This window comes from Pithys albifrons, chromosome 13 (genome assembly GCF_047495875.1).
Source record: "Pithys albifrons albifrons isolate INPA30051 chromosome 13, PitAlb_v1, whole genome shotgun sequence".
NCBI classification, from domain to species: domain Eukaryota; kingdom Metazoa; phylum Chordata; class Aves; order Passeriformes; family Thamnophilidae; genus Pithys; species Pithys albifrons.
Genome location: NC_092470.1, coordinates 10,830,165 through 10,847,117, shown reverse-complemented (window position 1 = coordinate 10,847,117; position 16,953 = coordinate 10,830,165). Strand labels below are relative to the sequence as shown.

Below are 16,953 nucleotides of genomic sequence, written 5' to 3'. Positions count from 1 at the left end.
ATGCTTTGATGTAACATTTCTGTGTGTTCTGTAAACAAAAAGCTTACTTGAAGAAGACTTTTGACTCCATCTCTGAAGCTGTCAGCTGCCACTGCTGCATAAAAGGCTTTTCTTTTGTTCTTTGTGAGCCAGGCCTGCTTTTTTTCCATGCCACTGTTCATCTCCTTAACACACAGCTTCCGTGGTCCCTGCATGATACAATAAAATACTATTAGGAAGGTTTTGTGTTGTACATCACACCGTGATTTTGAAGAAGTTACCTAGTCTGCTGTGAAAGCAAATGGAGAGAGTTAGAAAAAATATATTTCCAAAAAGGGTCCACAGAGACTCAGCCCTTTGAAAAGAACTGTGCTGCTAACATAATTCACATTCTGCTCAAGAGGGTTGAGGCTGTTAATGCTACTTAAATATAGTGATTCTGACAGAAAGAAGGACTACTATGGATTGTAACATCTTAAAAAAAATATCTAAGGTATGATAAAGCATCTCAGGGTGAATGAAGTCCCTCCCTGACTTGACTATGTAAGAGTCTCAGCAGATCTAAATACACGTGGTTATGCTCCTGTCTAGCAACAGTAAGAGAAAAGAGTTGTGCAATACAATTAAAGATGCAAATGCCTTTATTGCCAGTTTCTCTCAGTGGTCATCTGGACAAATACCTGTGTGCCTATCCAAGTCACAAGACATGGATGTAACTTAAGGAGAGTTTGATCCTGATTATATGAGGGAATAATAACCTGAACAATAAGGTGAAGTTTCCTTGTGGGTAAGGAGGAAGAAAAACAGGTTTTACCCTTCCCATCTCTCTAAGGAGAGAACCTGAGGATAGTTTTGCAACTGACTTGCACAATGTTTCTGCTGGCCAAGGGGCCAGTCCCATCCTCTGTCAGGGGACAGCCTGTCTGTGTCCTCTCCTGCTCCTCTTTGTATCTGTTACTGTTCGTGCAATTGTACCAGGAGACTGTGAACTTGCAGACTGAAGACTAACCTTGCAAAAATGTTGTGTGTGAAGGCAGGGAGTAAAAGCAGAATAGCCCTTTTTACCAAAAACTCAGACTATTCAAGCCATTGTGCAGCCACCATCTCAGACACAAGTGAACTTTAAATTGTCTTTATGTTCAGTTGCCATATTTATTTTGCCTATTTCTGAACTATCTGTCACCATGTTCCTGGAAAGTTTCTTGCTACTTTTTGGAAAAAATGAATGGAAGATGTTTTCTCTGGCATGGTGTCTCAAAACTTCATGCATAGGGAACAGCATGTCAGCTTTTGAGGCAAAATATGCTGGGTGTTACACTTATGGCTGAACAATCTTGCTGTATTTTGTGATATATATTGTAGGCTGTTCTTCAATGTGGTTCCTAGGAATTTTATCATCCACTTTTTGCCACAATTTTGCAAATCATAAAAGCTCTTTTTGTCCCACTTTTATTATCCAGCAAAAATGTCCCTTAAGTTGCTGAAGAAATAAAAAAAAAAAGGACACCTCCCCCCCAAAAAAAAAAAAAATAGAATGCTTACACTGAAAGAATAGACTTAAGGGTTTTTTTATATAAACAGGAATGAAATTTCAGTTCTCCACAGAAAGAACCAGTATTAGAGAAGCATGCCTAAGACTTCAGAAATCTTCCTGAAACTCAGCTTTAGGAAGCTGCATAGTCCCAGGATCTTGGTGAGATTGATTCTATGCTTCCTGGATGTGGTGGGAAAGCTAACAACAATTATAGTGGGGAAGAACTGGGACCATCCACTCTTTATAGATTCATTTCATTTGAGAAGAATCACATGTGGATCTTCTGTACTTTGTTTCTGCAATCTGGCAGCAACAAATGAATTATTCCTACACTCCTGTAGAGGAATATATTATCTTGCCTGGACTGACTCTATTATCTAGACTCTACAGACCTGTTTGGTGCCATGAACTGGTTTGGTTTTTTTTCTCTGAAAATTAAAAGGTCATTGTAATATTTAAAATACATTTTTTCTGTATACTACAAGCCTATCTATTTTTGTTCTGTCTTAATGAGAGACTAGATCTTTATCCTCTAAGATACATAATTTTCTGTGTATTTATAACTAGAATTTATACTTTGCTGCTCTCTTTATATCTCAGAAGATCATGTTTATCCTCAGAATTAGCATTGCAACAGTTTTGAGGAACCACTACAAGGAGAGCTGAATTACTTGCCAAACCCCAACACTGCAAATCAGTGACAAAGCTGAAAATGGAGCCTGGGTAATTTGACTTTTGCACAATAATCCTTCCAGTTTTGTGTGGTGTGTGGTTTGGGGGTTTTCTGGTTTGTAAGCCTAAAATCTTTCCTTGTAATGTTTCATTTTCTTCAAACCATTTTTGGTCCATCTACTATGAACTCTGAAAGCATCTTAAATGAGGCATTTACCAGCAAGCTCTGTATCAGTCAATAGCTTTCTTGTCAATAATTATAACAAAATTAATTCCCAGGGTGAACCTCTGTCATGGTCTGCACAGGCAGGGACCAGCACCAACGGGAACATCGTGTGCCAAGTGAGTGGGATGTGTAATGGGGACCTGCAGCACCCACTGGGGCTGAGCTTTGGGGTGGTGTGAGTTGACCTTACCATGTACACTTCACAGCAGATACACAGCCCATTGTTCTTGGTGAAGGTGTGTGTGATGTCCAGCAGAGCAGGCCTGACCATAGGAGCTCCTGTTAATGCGATGCACTGGGGCCTGTTAGGGAGAAGAGAGGGGTTGTATGTAATTGGCTGATGTACATGTTCAGGATAAGCCATTCTGCTGTACACTGGAAATCTTACCTGAAGTTCTTCACATGGTCTTCCACTGTAGTCAATGCCAGGGCACTGTCTAAGGCATTAACATAGTAAAGAGCCTGTGTAGAGGAGCCCCAGTTTACTTCTACACATAATAAAGATAAAGAACACATATTAAACCATGGGCTTTTCCCATCCTGTTGCAAAAGTCAACAATCATGTTCTCTATGAAACAAAGCAGGGTATATGATCTCATTCTTAATAGATACAGACCTATTGTTCTTTGTGCTTCTTAATAGAATAGGTTTTGCTTTTGTGATGCAAAAAACCCCCATGCAAATACATTGTCTCATTCTTTGCTTAAAAATTGTAGGGAATGTTCTTTCTCTGCTGTTTTCTTCTCTGTTCCATTAACTTTGTATTCTTCTCCCATTCATAAAATGAACAGCCCTGAGTTATGTATGTGGTGTGGAATTTCAGGAAGTTCAAATTAAACCATTAGGAAGGAACAATGTTAGTTCCAGTTTGCTCTGTTCTGCTATATAGGCCAAAAATTGTTCTCCAAACCCAATTTTGGCATATACATAATTTCTCATTATTGTGCAGCTGATTGGTCAATGGAGACATGTAAGAAACCTCTTCCTACACTTTGAGACCTACGTGAATGCAGATCAAGTCCTGTAATGCCAAGATACAAAGCTAATGTTTAGTGTAACTAAGTGAAGGTTTGTGTACAGGGCTTCTTTTCCAAGGAATATTGGTCTTTTCTGAACCCTTCAGTTGCTGGTTAAATTAGTGCTGACAAAAGTCACTCTCGTAGCAGGAGGTAGAGAGCTTTTGTCCAGTGTCTTCAGTGAATTTAACCAAGCTTTAAGCTGCTACTTTGCAGCAGGGGCACTGGCAATATAGAAGGAAAGGGTAGAAATCCTCAAATGTTTTTGACACCTGCCTTGTGACAGGTGTGTTCTGCTATAGCTGATGACCGGAAGAGAACCACAGACCATCCCAATGAGTATGAAAACCCAGACAGTGCAGCAATACAGAGAAAAGAGTAACAGTCTCAGACCAGGTATTGCTGTCCCAGCTAGCTGCAATGAAGGCACATCTTCTCCTGGGAAACTTGTCTCTTTTATTTGTATTATGTTTTTCTACTGCAGAAGTAATTCAGGTGGTTAACACTGAAATCTGGACCTGGGTTAGATTTGTCCTGGATATGAATACCCAGACTGTCTAGTCTTGTACTGAGGCTGTGTTGTATTAGCACACTGATTTCTGAGGACAGCTCCTGTGATTTGCTGAGCTACTAAGCAGTTTTTTTCCAGCAGTAAAGTGTGCCCATCTTTTTTTGATTTATGGAGGGATTGTAAGGAGGTGCTGGAGGATGATCAGTTCAGGAGTAATTCAGCTTGCATTTCTGTTGTATAATGGGCAGCAGGTTTATATTTTGAGTGATGACCTCGGATGAGTCAGCTAGCAGCACTGCAAAATTCAGGTAAGGTCTTATATGTGGGTGGAAAAAATCATGAGTGATACTCAAATAAAAGCCCAAATTTCATAAATATGTGGTGGGAATAAACCAGTCTGCTGGAATGTTTACAGAATGCCCTGAACCATACTCGAAGTGTTTGTTAAACAGGCAAACATTCACTAGATTGTCAACTTACTCTATATTATATAAAGTGGAATTTAATGGGATCTTCAGACTTCCCTTTAAATAAAATATCAGAGAAAAAAGTAATTTCTAATTCGGTAAGCAGAATTAATTTCTTTAAAATCCAGTCTGGCTGCATAACATATACATATAATAATAGTGGGGTTTGGTCTTACCTGGCTTTTTATATGTTACATAAATATATAGAAAGAATTCTATGGCGTAAGTGATGAGAGCTGCCCACCAGTTGATGACAAACATCACACCACAGCATAGCAGGGCTCCAAAAAGTGACACCCACATGTTATAATATCTGAATGCAGGTCTCCAACCTGTTTAAAGAGATTTGGAAGAGCATAAAATATATTGATCAAATGCTGATCCATGATTTTTGTGCATACAAACAAACCCATGTGCAGTTTATTTCAGGCTCTGTGAGAAGGCGTGGGAGTGGTATGTACGAATTCTCAGGCACTGTATCAACAGATACTTTCAAGTGTTGGCTGATGTAGATTTCAACACATACAGAATATTGTGTCTTACAAGCCTTCTACTACACTCTTTCCTACTGCTTTGTTCAGCATGGCTTTGAGTAGCTATTCTGTTTATAGATATTTATGCCAAATTAAAGTTTACTGGTTCATAACATTTCAGAACATCAGAAACAGATTTTCCTGTAACTCCAGGTAATTGGCAACACTGTCTTTTTGATGCAAATACACAGAACTTATTACTGGTGCTAAACACTTGCTGAGAGAAGAGTTTATCCCAATACTGTAAGTGCACCTGTCTAAAATTGGAAATTGCCTGGCCTCACTGCAGAAAAGTAAAATCATTTGCAATTGACTTTAAAAAGATATTATTCCTGCTGCTCTTCTGCTGCAGTACTGAATCCATCCCCTGCTACCAATTTAAATGATGAGGCAAGCAGTGAGCCTCCATGGTTTGCAGGTCTCTGCCAGGTGTTCTACAGAGCACACTCTTTGGAGAGGGGAAAAAACACAAGATAGAAGAAGAGGCTGAGCAACCCTATCTTGGATCATCCTTGTAATGAGGGAATGGGAAGGACCTGCTGTGAAGAAATGTGCTGTCCTGCAGCTTTGCAATTATTATCATCTATCACTGTGAATTGGCAGAAATTAACTGGAGGAAATGAGAAAAGAAAAATGGCTGCAGTTGTGTCTGAAATGTTAAGCAGTGGTAGAGTCAGATGCACACAGATGAAGTCTATCGAGGTAATTGTTACTCAGCTCCAAGGCCGTGTGGAGCAGATCTTCATTTGTTCAGCTGTGCAGGTAATTAGCAGAAGTGCTCATCTTTTCTGCCCTCTGAACAAATGACACCACGCAGCTCTATAGGAAGGAAGTTGATGTAAGCATTTATGCTGCTGCTGCAGTTGCTTCACACTGGAAATCAAAAATATATTCCTCCCTCCTTGAGTTGAATAATTAATTCACAGGAAATTGTCTTTCTTGTGTGCCAAAACCAGCATTTCTCAGCTGATTGACTTTAGTCCTGAAGGTGTCACCCCTTCCTTCATGAAGATGGTGAGAATCATTCAGCTGTGGCAATGCACAGGCCTGAAAGCCAGTATGTTACTTTGCTGCACAAATGTAGAGAGCATCTCAAGTTACCCCTTAAGCAGGACCTCACTGCACTTCACCTTATAATTCTGCTTGTAGGCACTGCAGAGCTGTGCTGGTGCTGTTTGGGGCACCTGCTGCTGTTCCCCTCCAGCAGCACCACTTCTAGTGCAATTACTGTTCGTATGGCCCTCCCCCTGCATTTCACTGTAGATTTGGAGGAGAAGGACATGGTCAGTCCCCACTACATCTTGTTTACTTTCAGTGGCTAGAGTTGGCATAGGCTTTTATCCACCCATGTTTTGTGATAATTAGGAGGAAAAAACACCCTTAGGAGGAGATTTTTTTTCTCCAGTGGGATCCACTGAAATCTTTTTCATCCTGTACAACTGTAGGGATTGTAAGGACCAGAGCCATTATTTTTATCTTTCGGAGATAAATAAGTGTCATCATGTTCAATAAGAGCAGTAAAACATCAGCTCACATAGCGTAGGTATTTTACACATACTGCAGTTTTCTCTGACATACAGTCAAAAACTTGGAGAGGTCAGACTATAAAGCCCACATTTTAATCAGTGGTGAATGCAGACTCACCTGGAGATTTTGCATAAGAGGCATGAAAGCAGGAGAAATTAATCAAAGCGTATGAAGCCAGGAAGAAATTGGAGATGATGGGAGCAATGGTATTCAGTTCAGCTGCAAGACATAGGCACAAGTCAGACATAGGCACCAGTTTCCTAGATTGTTGGCCAGCTTTTTCCTAATGATGCATTAAATCTGAACATTGTCTAATTTGTCATCCAGGGAGAGCTTGGCTATTTTATTGTCTTACTAATTTAAGGCCACTTTGATATACCTTCATTCATATGAATTAGGTCTGCTAATGCTGATTTTACTAACATTATTTGCTATGCAAGGTTATACTTGATACTGTGATTCTACAAACTGTCTCTTAATGATGTAGATCTGGTGTAAGGTTCAGAATTTTACATAATTGGGAGGACAGATGCTTTTCACAAAATATTTATTGTCAAAACTTACTGTTTTGCTTTTTAAATGGGAATCTGAATTCTCCACTAGATATCCTGTTTATGTAGTGTTGAACAGTTTGAATTTCAAATCTTGGAAAAGCTGATTTAAAAATCCTCACACCCCTAGATATAGTGGCTGGGATTCTCTACTGCCAGTGCTGGCAAACTGGGATTTGCTTTGGAGCTGACTGTGTGGAAGGCTTGGGCAGAGCAGGCTTCCTAATTTTCTCAGAATTACCTCAGACCTATGTGCAATATAAAGTGGAAAACCATTTTCAAAGCTTGTCATTTTGCCTTATTTGATATAGTTCTAAACACTGCCCTCTTCCAGCAGAGTGAACAGGAATTGAAACTACTCTGCATCTTTGAAAATGAGGCTGTGGTGGTGTTGAGATGTCACAAGAATCCCTGTTGGTTTCTTTTTGCCTTCATTAGGAATAATGGAATTGCTACTGGGACTTTGAGTGTGTTTGAGTTTATGTCAGAGCTTATCTGACTGAAATTTTTTCTAACCATAGCTAATAATTGATTAAAATATCAGTTTGTAGAATTTCAGAACATGATATTAGAGCATTTGTGTAACATTATACAAACCAATCAAAATGAATGCCATAGCAATCACGAAAGTGAGAACATATCCCCTGATGGGCTCATTGTTTTTTCCATATCCTTTGGCAAAGAATTCGAGCCCTTTGTAGACGTTGTCCTTGCAAAGAGCCTGGTAAGAAAATCAGAACATAATTCTGTTAAGCAGTTCCTTCTTGCTTCAAAAGTCACTGTCTGTGAGTGGCAGTTTGGTAGGCTTTGGCTAAACAAGTTAAATCTATCTTAGTACTTCAAGTACAACAACTGCTATGGCATGTGAACATTTAAATAAGGTGAGAAGACAACATGCTGTGTAATATAGTGGGAAACAGAATCACAGGCATTTAATGCTTATTCAGTGCTTTAAAAGAAAAGATTAATTAAATAGTTAAATAGAATCTAAACTGGGGGATATTGAAGCACAAATCAGTGGCTTTGTGTAATTTGTACAGGTTATCTCTCTGTCCCATGCCCTCTGCTCCCATCTCTGCAGATTGCTGCCTGTTGGAGGACACCTGCCAGCACCTGAGGGCTCCTGGCACTCCTGTGCTTACAGGGTGGCTTTCTGTAGACAGAAGTCATCCTGAAAGTAGCCTTGAAACTATTTATAACAGGCACATGTGCATCCCCCACTCCTGCAGCAAAGCTGAGCTCGGGCCAAAGGGACATTATTGCCCTTGTATGAGCATAAAACGTGCCTGTTTCTGTTGAAAAACATTGTGCATACTGTTTTCCCTGCCTCTTCCTCCCACAGGTGTCAGTGTTGTTTAAATATATATTGCATTTGGCACATAGAATTCAACTAAATTTTGTGTCTTTGAAGTAAAACTGAGTATAAGGAAATGGATAGTTTAATTTTACCTGGAAAACTTTGGGTGCACTGACAAGAGATGCTAGAGCTGATGACAGAGTAGCTGAAAAGATGCCAGCTGTAATGAGAGGACCAAAGGCAGACACCATGCTCATCACCTTTATGAAAAAAAGAAGGTCAAAAGAAGTCAGGCTTACATTTAGATGCAGTTTTTTAATGGCAGATCCATTTAAATACTCTGTTTCTACATGTCTCTGCTTTTCATGGTTCTAAATTCAATCTGCTACAAACCAACTGTGAAGTAAGGAAATACTATTATTTCTGTTTTACTACAAAGCAGTGGAGGCATAGACAAATTTTTATTCACGTATGCAGCTGTCTGGTGAGGCAGATGAGTACTCTGAGATTTTCTCACCTCCTTTACTAACTGATTGCTGTTAACAGCCTCTACTTGATGAGTAAATAGTCAGCTTGTTGCAAGAGGGGAAAATAGAAATGGCAGGGAAAAGCACCAGAGTATGAAATGTGGTTGGAGGCACTTCATTTGGTTTGGGGTTTCCTTGATTGTTTAACATGGCTAAAAAAGAGAGAAGGTGCCTGATTGTGCTGGCATAACCACAGTGCTGCAAACAGTAATGATGGTCACTGTTGGGCCTCTCTGAGCCCTGCTGGGGGCTGGACTGGCTTCTGTGACCACTGAAGCAAAAGGGCTGTTGAGAAGCACCAGGCAAGGAAACTAAAAGACAGATCAATGTGACTGCCAGATGCTTTTTGGTGTGGGGGAAGTACTCCAGGAAAGAAACCAGTTAATCTCAAAGATTTGTCAGATAAATTGCTTCCTGACTTTACTCTGCAAAGGTAAATGCAACAAATGAAACTCTGTTTATGGCTGTAGGGAGATCACTGATTTTAAGGGGTGCCCCTGCTCTGGGCAGCTGAACCAAGGTGGGAGTGGGGATGGTAAATGCTTAAGGAAGGAAGGGAAAGTAGTCTGTGAAAGGGAGAGCATATCCCTTTTAAGGTGGTTACTCAGCCCTGTCATTTAGCAGAGCCAGCTGGGAAAAAAGGAAGTGACTTTAAAAGCTACAAATGACTAGTTGAAAAGCAAGTGCAGGTGGGTGGTGAGTTCCTCTTGTGGGCCATGAAGGACGGGGGCTGAACAGAGATCTGGGAGCTGTGGCTGTCAGGCCGCAGAACTGCTTTACTTTGATGCTTTGCCTATACTTTATTTTGAAGAATAAAAATGGCAGTCTCTCTCTGGCCTAGGAGAAAGACCCCATTACTTCTCACTTGATTTTTCACTCAACTATTTTTGGGTACTTTTTTAAAGAAGTCAGAACTCTGTTTTTTGTACCGTGACACAAACCTTTAACAGTGACCACAGCACCCCTGAGGTAAAATCACATCCATGTGTCAAGAGCAGTGAGGTGAGTTGCTCATCTAAGAGTTCCTGAGGTCTTTGTTAAGTCTAGGCTTTCAGTTTGAAGATGTTACAGCATATACAGCTGCATGGTACTTGTTGAAAGAGCAGATAAAAACTTTATCAGAGTGCTTGGAAGGCTAGTGAGGGGCAGTATAAATGTAATGTGGAGTGCAGGGGATTTTTGCCTTTCATTATTCCAATAGTTCTTTCATTTTCTACATAAAAGTGGTTGTCCTGTTGCAATTAGTTGTCTGCAAATAACAATTTTGAATGTTCATACGTATGTATTCAGGTGTTGCTTATTATTATACATGTTATGTCATTAAAACCTGAAAATTATTCATCAACCCGTAGTCACATGGCTGACTTGCACATCTGGAAAAATCATAGCCTAGGCCACAGGCAGATCCATTGCAGCTCATTCCAGGTACAACTGTATCATTGATGTTCCCAGTAGCATCTCGTACGACACAGGAGGCTGTGGAAACAATCATATATTATTATTTTCCATCCTTGTGACATGGGAAGAATGTTGTTGCCATATGACTCTTAATCTGCACGCATTTTTCACAACTGCTACCTGGGACTCCTCCCAAAGAGCAACATTTTGTGTTGGGCAGAGATTACTACCCTGTTCTGTGACTTAGTTTCCCATTGTGTCTGTAAGCAAATATTTCCTTTTGTTACTTTTAAAATAATCAGCCAGTTGACTAATGAAGGTTAGCATATTTCTGAACTTAGAGAACCAGAAGAGATCAACAATAAATTAACTAACTCAGAAAGTGTATTGTCTTCTTGTCACCACTTTTACCAGTGCCTGTATTCAAAGGAAATGGGTCAGTGGGGGTCTTCAGTCTAGACATACACGTTTTTTTGTTTCTCAAGGACACACAATTGCTTTAGAGACCCAGATCCTCAGCTGTTCAAACTGTCATAGCCCTATTGATACCAATGTGAGGAGAAAAACTTTAAACAGGAGAAATTACCTATATTGCTTTTGTGTTTATTGATATTTATGTTATCTTGTGTTACTTGCCACCAGAAACAAGAAGAAATATATGGAATTAGCTTGGAGTATGATCTCAACATCTTTACTGGCCAAAATCTAAATTTTTATGATATGTTCAAATATGTCAAAAACATAAAAGTCCCAAAATAACCATTATCTATTTAGGAAGCCAGTATGCAAATAGAAGAAAAAAAAAGGAAGTATTGCACTGAAAAATACACAGCTCTGAAGTTGAAATACAGATATTGCTTGTGAGAGCAGAGCAATGTTCTCAAATAAACAATTTATAACAGAAAGGGAATTTACAATAGAAAGTGAAGAATGACTACTTCAACTTCAGTTGCAGGGGAAAATTAGATCCAAATAATGCAATGACCTGAGCTGAGGCTTGAGTCAAGTACTGTGCCTTTTGCATAAAGTACAAGAACCACAAAAGTCAAGAAGACTTGAGAGTCATCTCCCAGGAAAGGAAATACTCTGCAGGGCTTTCATGCAGTATTGAGGTGTTTGCCCATAAGAAAGACTGTCATTTACAACTGTCTTTCTTACAGTACCATTAAATGCATAAAGAAAAATGTTTTTCTTGACCAGAGATTTATTGTCTGCTCATAATGAAGATTTAATTGCATAACCCTCTAACATAGTTCATGGCTTCAGTAGAGGTCTCCTTTTCATTTGGGTCCATTTTGTTGTTACCTCACATTCTATATTCTCTGGATTACGGCAACTGATTCCTGTCTTTGACATATGACATACTGTAAGGGGTTTACAAAATGCACTACCCTGTTTCTGTGATTCTCATGAGTGCTCAGTGTATGACTAGGGAGAGCAAGCAGAAGCCATGTGAAATTTCAATGGGTACAAGAAACGAAAGATCAGCAGATTGATCAGAGGTTCCTTTCATCTTAACTATGCTTGTGGATACTATATGCCAGTGATCTTTGTCAGCAAAGGTAATCATACAAGTTATCTGAAGGTCCAGCTGCCAAACAGGGACTTTTGCTTCTGCTGATTGCTGATTTTTTTTTCCTTTCTGTTCTTAGATACAGTAAAATCAAAACTACTGTCTCTCTACATAATAAATCCACAGGATGAAAAAGCAATGAGGTTAGTCATTCATTTGCATACCAAGCTTTCAAACTTAACTGTATAAATGAAGACATGAAGCAGAGGTTCTGTACTCACCTGCACATATTAGCACGGCAATGTAAGCAATTGTGGTGATCAAAATGGCCAGCATTGTTCCTTGGGGTATCGCACTTTGTGGATCCTTGAAACAAGGCAGAGACAGGAAAAACTGTGGGTTTGTGTGCTGCACTCTGATGGCATTTGCATGGTGGGAGTCCTGCCAGACTGTGGTATGAAGTTTCCCTTAGAGGGTAGGATTTTATCACTTTGACCTGCACCAGCATTTTGGGTCCCAGCACTGGACACTGCAGTGATCCTGTGGTGCAGTGTTCCTGTCCTGGATGGAGTGAAGGATATTCTAGAGGAGCAGTGGTCACATTTATAGCAGTCAGGAGGGTCCTGATCTCTGCATTTCTGAAAGCTCCAAACTCTCTTTACATTGCAATTGGTTTTATTTTAATGTTTAATGATGTAATGTTTAATAGTTCCTGAGCTAATCATCAAACTTGTGTGGATGACAAGATGGGACTGTTTTTGGTTAACTGGTGAGACAGATGAGGTCACCCTGTACAGAATACAGTACTTGTGTGATTAGCAACTAGTAATTGTGAGTTGGGTCTTCACAACAGCTACTTTCTCTCACTTTTAATTTAGATAATTTAATAAGGCTGGGTTATAATGCTTACAGACTAGCTTACAATGGTATTTGCTTTGCCCATTCAACTGTGAGTACAAAGATTGCATTATACATTTTAAAGGGTTTTTCAATGCTAGATAACCTTACATTTTAGAATGGGTTTGTTATGCTAGGAAAAATTTTATGAATTGTCTTCTTAAGTTGGTTTAGGGAAGGTTCTTAAATAAAAAATGTGTTGAATGCATTTTAAGTCACAGACTTTTTATAACTATGCTCATTGCATGGTAAAAAACAGTGTGAAACATGGATGAATGGCTTAACTGTGTTAATAACTAATACTATTTTTTAATGAGGTAAAAATTTATTGAGCTGAAAAATAGTTGCAAAGTCACTTGATCTGCATTAACACCCTTTGCATGGCAACTTTATGCAGTTTTGATATGCTTGTTTTAGGGTATTGTTCTTTTAGAGTCTCATGTGGTTATCTTAAACTCTGTAACATTAAATCTTAGGGTTAAAGCTTCTTACAGCTTTAGAACTTTTAAATTTTATCAGAAATTAAACACATATTTACTATGTTGTTAGCACTTTAAAAGCTGCTGTAAACCCTATTGAAGTCTCTAGGAAGACTATTTGTTTTCATAAGTAGGCTTTGGACTAAGGCACCATTTGAGTATGTCGTGGCTGCAGGAGCATGTATGAAGGTGTTTGCAAGAAATTCTATAGAAAGTTTGGTTGGGCAATATTACACTTTTTGAACACCCCTTAGCTTTGTCTTTAGATTCTGGAGAGGCTGGTTGATTTAATTAGACTTGTCTAATGCATCTAAACATGCTCAGTGGGGAATCTGCAGCCTGGAGGACTTGGTTATAGAAATCCACTTATTGTCAGACTGAAACAACTGCAGAGATCCAACGGGAAAACTTGGTCTGCTCAGATTCTTTCAAACAGCTTATGAAAGAAGTGCTGCTGCTTTGGGAGCTGCCATGTAGAGAGAGCACCATATATGGCAAAGGAATTATTTTTGTTTGATAAAAGGATGGAGATTGTGTGAGCCTGATTCAGTCTCACTGGGCAGAAGCACAATGATTTTTGGGTTTTTAATTAAAAATGGAATCTCACTGACACTATCAGTGGCACAGTTTCAATGCATTTCAGTTTCAACATATTCTCTCTGTGCTTGGCCAGAAAAGCAGCCCTTTGAAAACAAAGGAGACAAGGCATGTAGCTCAGGGTGAGGAAGGGAAAGGGAACTGGCTGTCAGGGGTGGTAAGGTCTGGTAAACTTGTGACTCCTGTGCCGATACAGAAATAACAGACCTTTGGATGAATCCTTAAAGTATGCAAGGCAATGGATTTATATGAGAAGGCCAAATAACTTCATTTGACATACTGGGGTTATCAAGCTGTGAGTGACATTTTGTTGGTGACTTTTTAAAAAAATGTTTTTGGGGGGTGGTTGGGTGTTTTTGTCATGGAAGCTAGAGGGCACTCAAAACTAAATTCCTGTCTCTGATTTACCTGTAATTTTAGATACTGGAAATACCATCTCCTACAAGTGCTAAACGGCAAGAGGAGAGTGGGGAACTGACAGAATGGCCCCAACAAGACAATTGGGCACCCTTGGACTTCCTTTCCCTTTCTCTTCAGACTCCTTTCTTTGGTCACAGCTGCAAAATTGCAGCTCTCCCTTTGAGCAGCAATAGTGACGTGGGATTGGGACATACTTGCTTTCATTAAATGCCCTGTTTGCTCTGCCCTTGCTGTGACCCTGAATACAAAAGGTTGTCTCTGCTGATTCTTGTGAGTACAAACATGAGCTTTACAGGTATGATTTTTGGGATGATGTTTGTATTGATGTTTACAAAAGACAAACTCCAAGAGATATATGTGTACTATCTCTTAAGCCATGTGCTGCTAATGGACCATTAATGATATATTATTACAGGTTATTGAAACATGCTTTTAAATGATACAGAAACCCAAATCTAACTGAAGTAATTTCTGCAAATAGCCGTAATGCCTTGTGAAAGGAAATGTGAAGTGCTGTTTTAAATTAATAAAGCAGGTACTTAAAAGTGAGAGTTTTGCTTCCCAAAAGAAAATATGATTTAAAAATGAATACAGTGTTGATTCATCATTTGTTTTCTTGTTCCTTTTTTTCAGCCTACAGCTAGTAGTATGAAGTTAATGAAATACGTACTTTCAGATCTCCTGAGATATTGGCTCCTGCAAGAATGCCAGTGGCAGCTGGGAAAAAAATGGCGAACACCGAAAAAAATCCTTCTCCACTTCTGAATTCTGGTCCAAAGTTTTCTGCAAATATTGATGCTGCAAATATAGGTGAAAATGAAATATAGCACCAGGATTTGGTTCCAAAGTTACTTAATGAAGGAGGTGAATAAGCCAGTCTTTTACATCTGGAAGACTGGGTTTGAATCTGTCTCGTATCATAAGCAAAGTGAATTTGATTTCCTGTGTCTGATCCCCAGTAGGACGTGGTTGTCTGCATCTCAGAGCTACAGAGCCATACTGAAGTGACAGAAGTGTCACTGCAGCACTTGCACTTAGGTCTGTGTTAAAGTTTGTCTGTGCTCTACTGATGTAGAAATGACTCAAGCTGCAGCTTACCGTGCTGTCAACTTCAGCAGCAGAGAGACAGACTCAAAATTAAAGATTAAATAAATTCCCTTTGCTTGCAAGGTCACTTAAGCTTGGGCAGAAGATTCTGATCTTGTGACCCTTCTCAGTAGAATCCTTAACTTACTATTAAGCCAAAAGAATACAAATATTTTTATGACAGCAAGGTTGCTTACCTTGGTAATTAAAAAAGCCTCTTGCCTTCTTTTCAGTGTTGGTAGGAATGACTGTCCCAATAAAGAAGTTTGCAATGGCAATAAGGAGAACAATTAGAAGAATAACTTGAGCCTATTAGTAGAAGCAGAAAGATTTTCCTGTTAGTTTTAATTTGTGTTGCTGTGGAGATGGTTATATAGTAAGTTATCTGTATGTGTTTCCTATGACAGGTTATTAATTTCTGTAGTTTTCAAAACTACCAGAAAACTACCCTATAGCTGAGTCAGCTAATGACAACAGCAGGTATTTTTTATAAAGGGTAATGAAATATGTACTTACAATTTAATTTTATGTTAGTTTCTTTACAAGGAAAGGCAAAATGGAATAGCTAGTGCATTAATATCAAGTATAAGACATTTTTATATTGTTATAAAATTTGTTTAGTTGCAGTGGATTGTCACTTCAAGGGTTATAATATCAAGCTCTTTTCTGATCTCTTTTACAAGTAGTTCTAGTCTCCATCACAGCAGAATGTAAAAATAAGGATGCTGTTGAGCCTGATTTCTGGTCCTGATTTCAATATCTATATTACACCCTCTAAAGTATTTCCATTTGAATTTGCATTCTGACCTTTTTTACAGGTGAAGGAATAGCAGAAATCATTAGAGATTAAGAAATGGGTACCAAATAGAGCTCTTCTGCTGAGTAGGGCTTGAAAGAGTGGGTGATAAAACTGTATTTTACTACTATTTATTCTGTCAAGCTGCATCAAAAATAAGGGCAAAAGGGGCACTTAGCCAAGGCTTTAAATGATGCCATGAATTATAAAAATCAATATAACCAAGCTGTCTGCAGAACACAAACTTCCTCTTTGCTTTTAAATGTATGTTCAAGGAAGAGTGTGCAGTAATTGTGCTCTCATTGAATGTAATGATTAAACTGTTCTTGCTTTGAGAAAGATTAAGCATAAACTGAAGCGGGGTGCCTCTGAAAATTCCACCGCTTGTATGGCATTCCTCACACATGCAAATGCTGTACACTAGGCTTATATACTGCTTGTTTTTATGTTCTTTTAAAGGTTTACCTTTGCTTCCCATTCCATGCCAGCAACAGAGATGCCAAGAAGACATACAACAGTTATGGTGCCGATGATTCTGATGTCATTGGACTCATCTACCATCAGAGTATCACTCTCCTGAAAGCAGCAAGAAATGTCATTAATACCAGTCTTTCTCTGCCCAACTGGTGGGATCAAGGGCAAGGTGAAATAGAGAGCAGGGAGCTGTCAACGTTTCAGAGAGTGTTTGTATTTCATGTTCCAGCTGGCCTTTTGCAGTTGGGATTATTTGGCTGTCTAATTAGATGTCTGTTTCTCTTCTGATTTTGAGATTCCTGTTTAGAAATGTATGAAATATATTCATAAGGCAGAAGTAATGAAGAAGCACTCTGTGGCATGTTTAGACAGACCAGCTTCTTCCCTGCTACTGATGTCCCTCAAGCCTCAGCTAAAAACAATCACCACTTAAACAAACATATTATATACATT

General features: G+C 39.1%; 1 protein-coding gene and 1 long non-coding RNA gene across 4 annotated transcripts in view; one reads left to right on the top strand and one right to left on the bottom strand.

Moving 5' to 3' along the window:
• Positions 1-16,953, bottom strand: part of SLC12A1 (solute carrier family 12 member 1) — a 47,223-nt gene that overhangs the window by 16,391 nt on the left and 13,879 nt on the right. For all 3 annotated transcript variants that reach the window (XM_071568895.1, XM_071568896.1, XM_071568894.1), the window contains exons 7-18: positions 16,492-16,602; positions 15,428-15,539; positions 14,815-14,942; positions 12,033-12,117; positions 10,168-10,316; positions 8,466-8,573; positions 7,614-7,737; positions 6,583-6,684; positions 4,582-4,737; positions 2,800-2,899; positions 2,602-2,713; positions 48-188 (exon numbers count right to left, since the gene is read on the bottom strand). In XM_071568895.1, the coding sequence (XP_071424996.1) occupies positions 48-188; positions 2,602-2,713; positions 2,800-2,899; positions 4,582-4,737; positions 6,583-6,684; positions 7,614-7,737; positions 8,466-8,573; positions 10,168-10,316; positions 12,033-12,117; positions 14,815-14,942; positions 15,428-15,539; positions 16,492-16,602 (1,428 nt within the window). The remainder of the gene's footprint in view (positions 1-47; positions 189-2,601; positions 2,714-2,799; positions 2,900-4,581; positions 4,738-6,582; positions 6,685-7,613; positions 7,738-8,465; positions 8,574-10,167; positions 10,317-12,032; positions 12,118-14,814; positions 14,943-15,427; positions 15,540-16,491; positions 16,603-16,953) is intronic.
• Positions 9,563-15,124, top strand: LOC139678228 (uncharacterized). The gene is made up of 4 exons (XR_011698991.1): positions 9,563-9,842; positions 11,891-11,954; positions 14,145-14,414; positions 14,778-15,124. It is a non-coding gene; the product is annotated as an uncharacterized lncRNA (long non-coding RNA).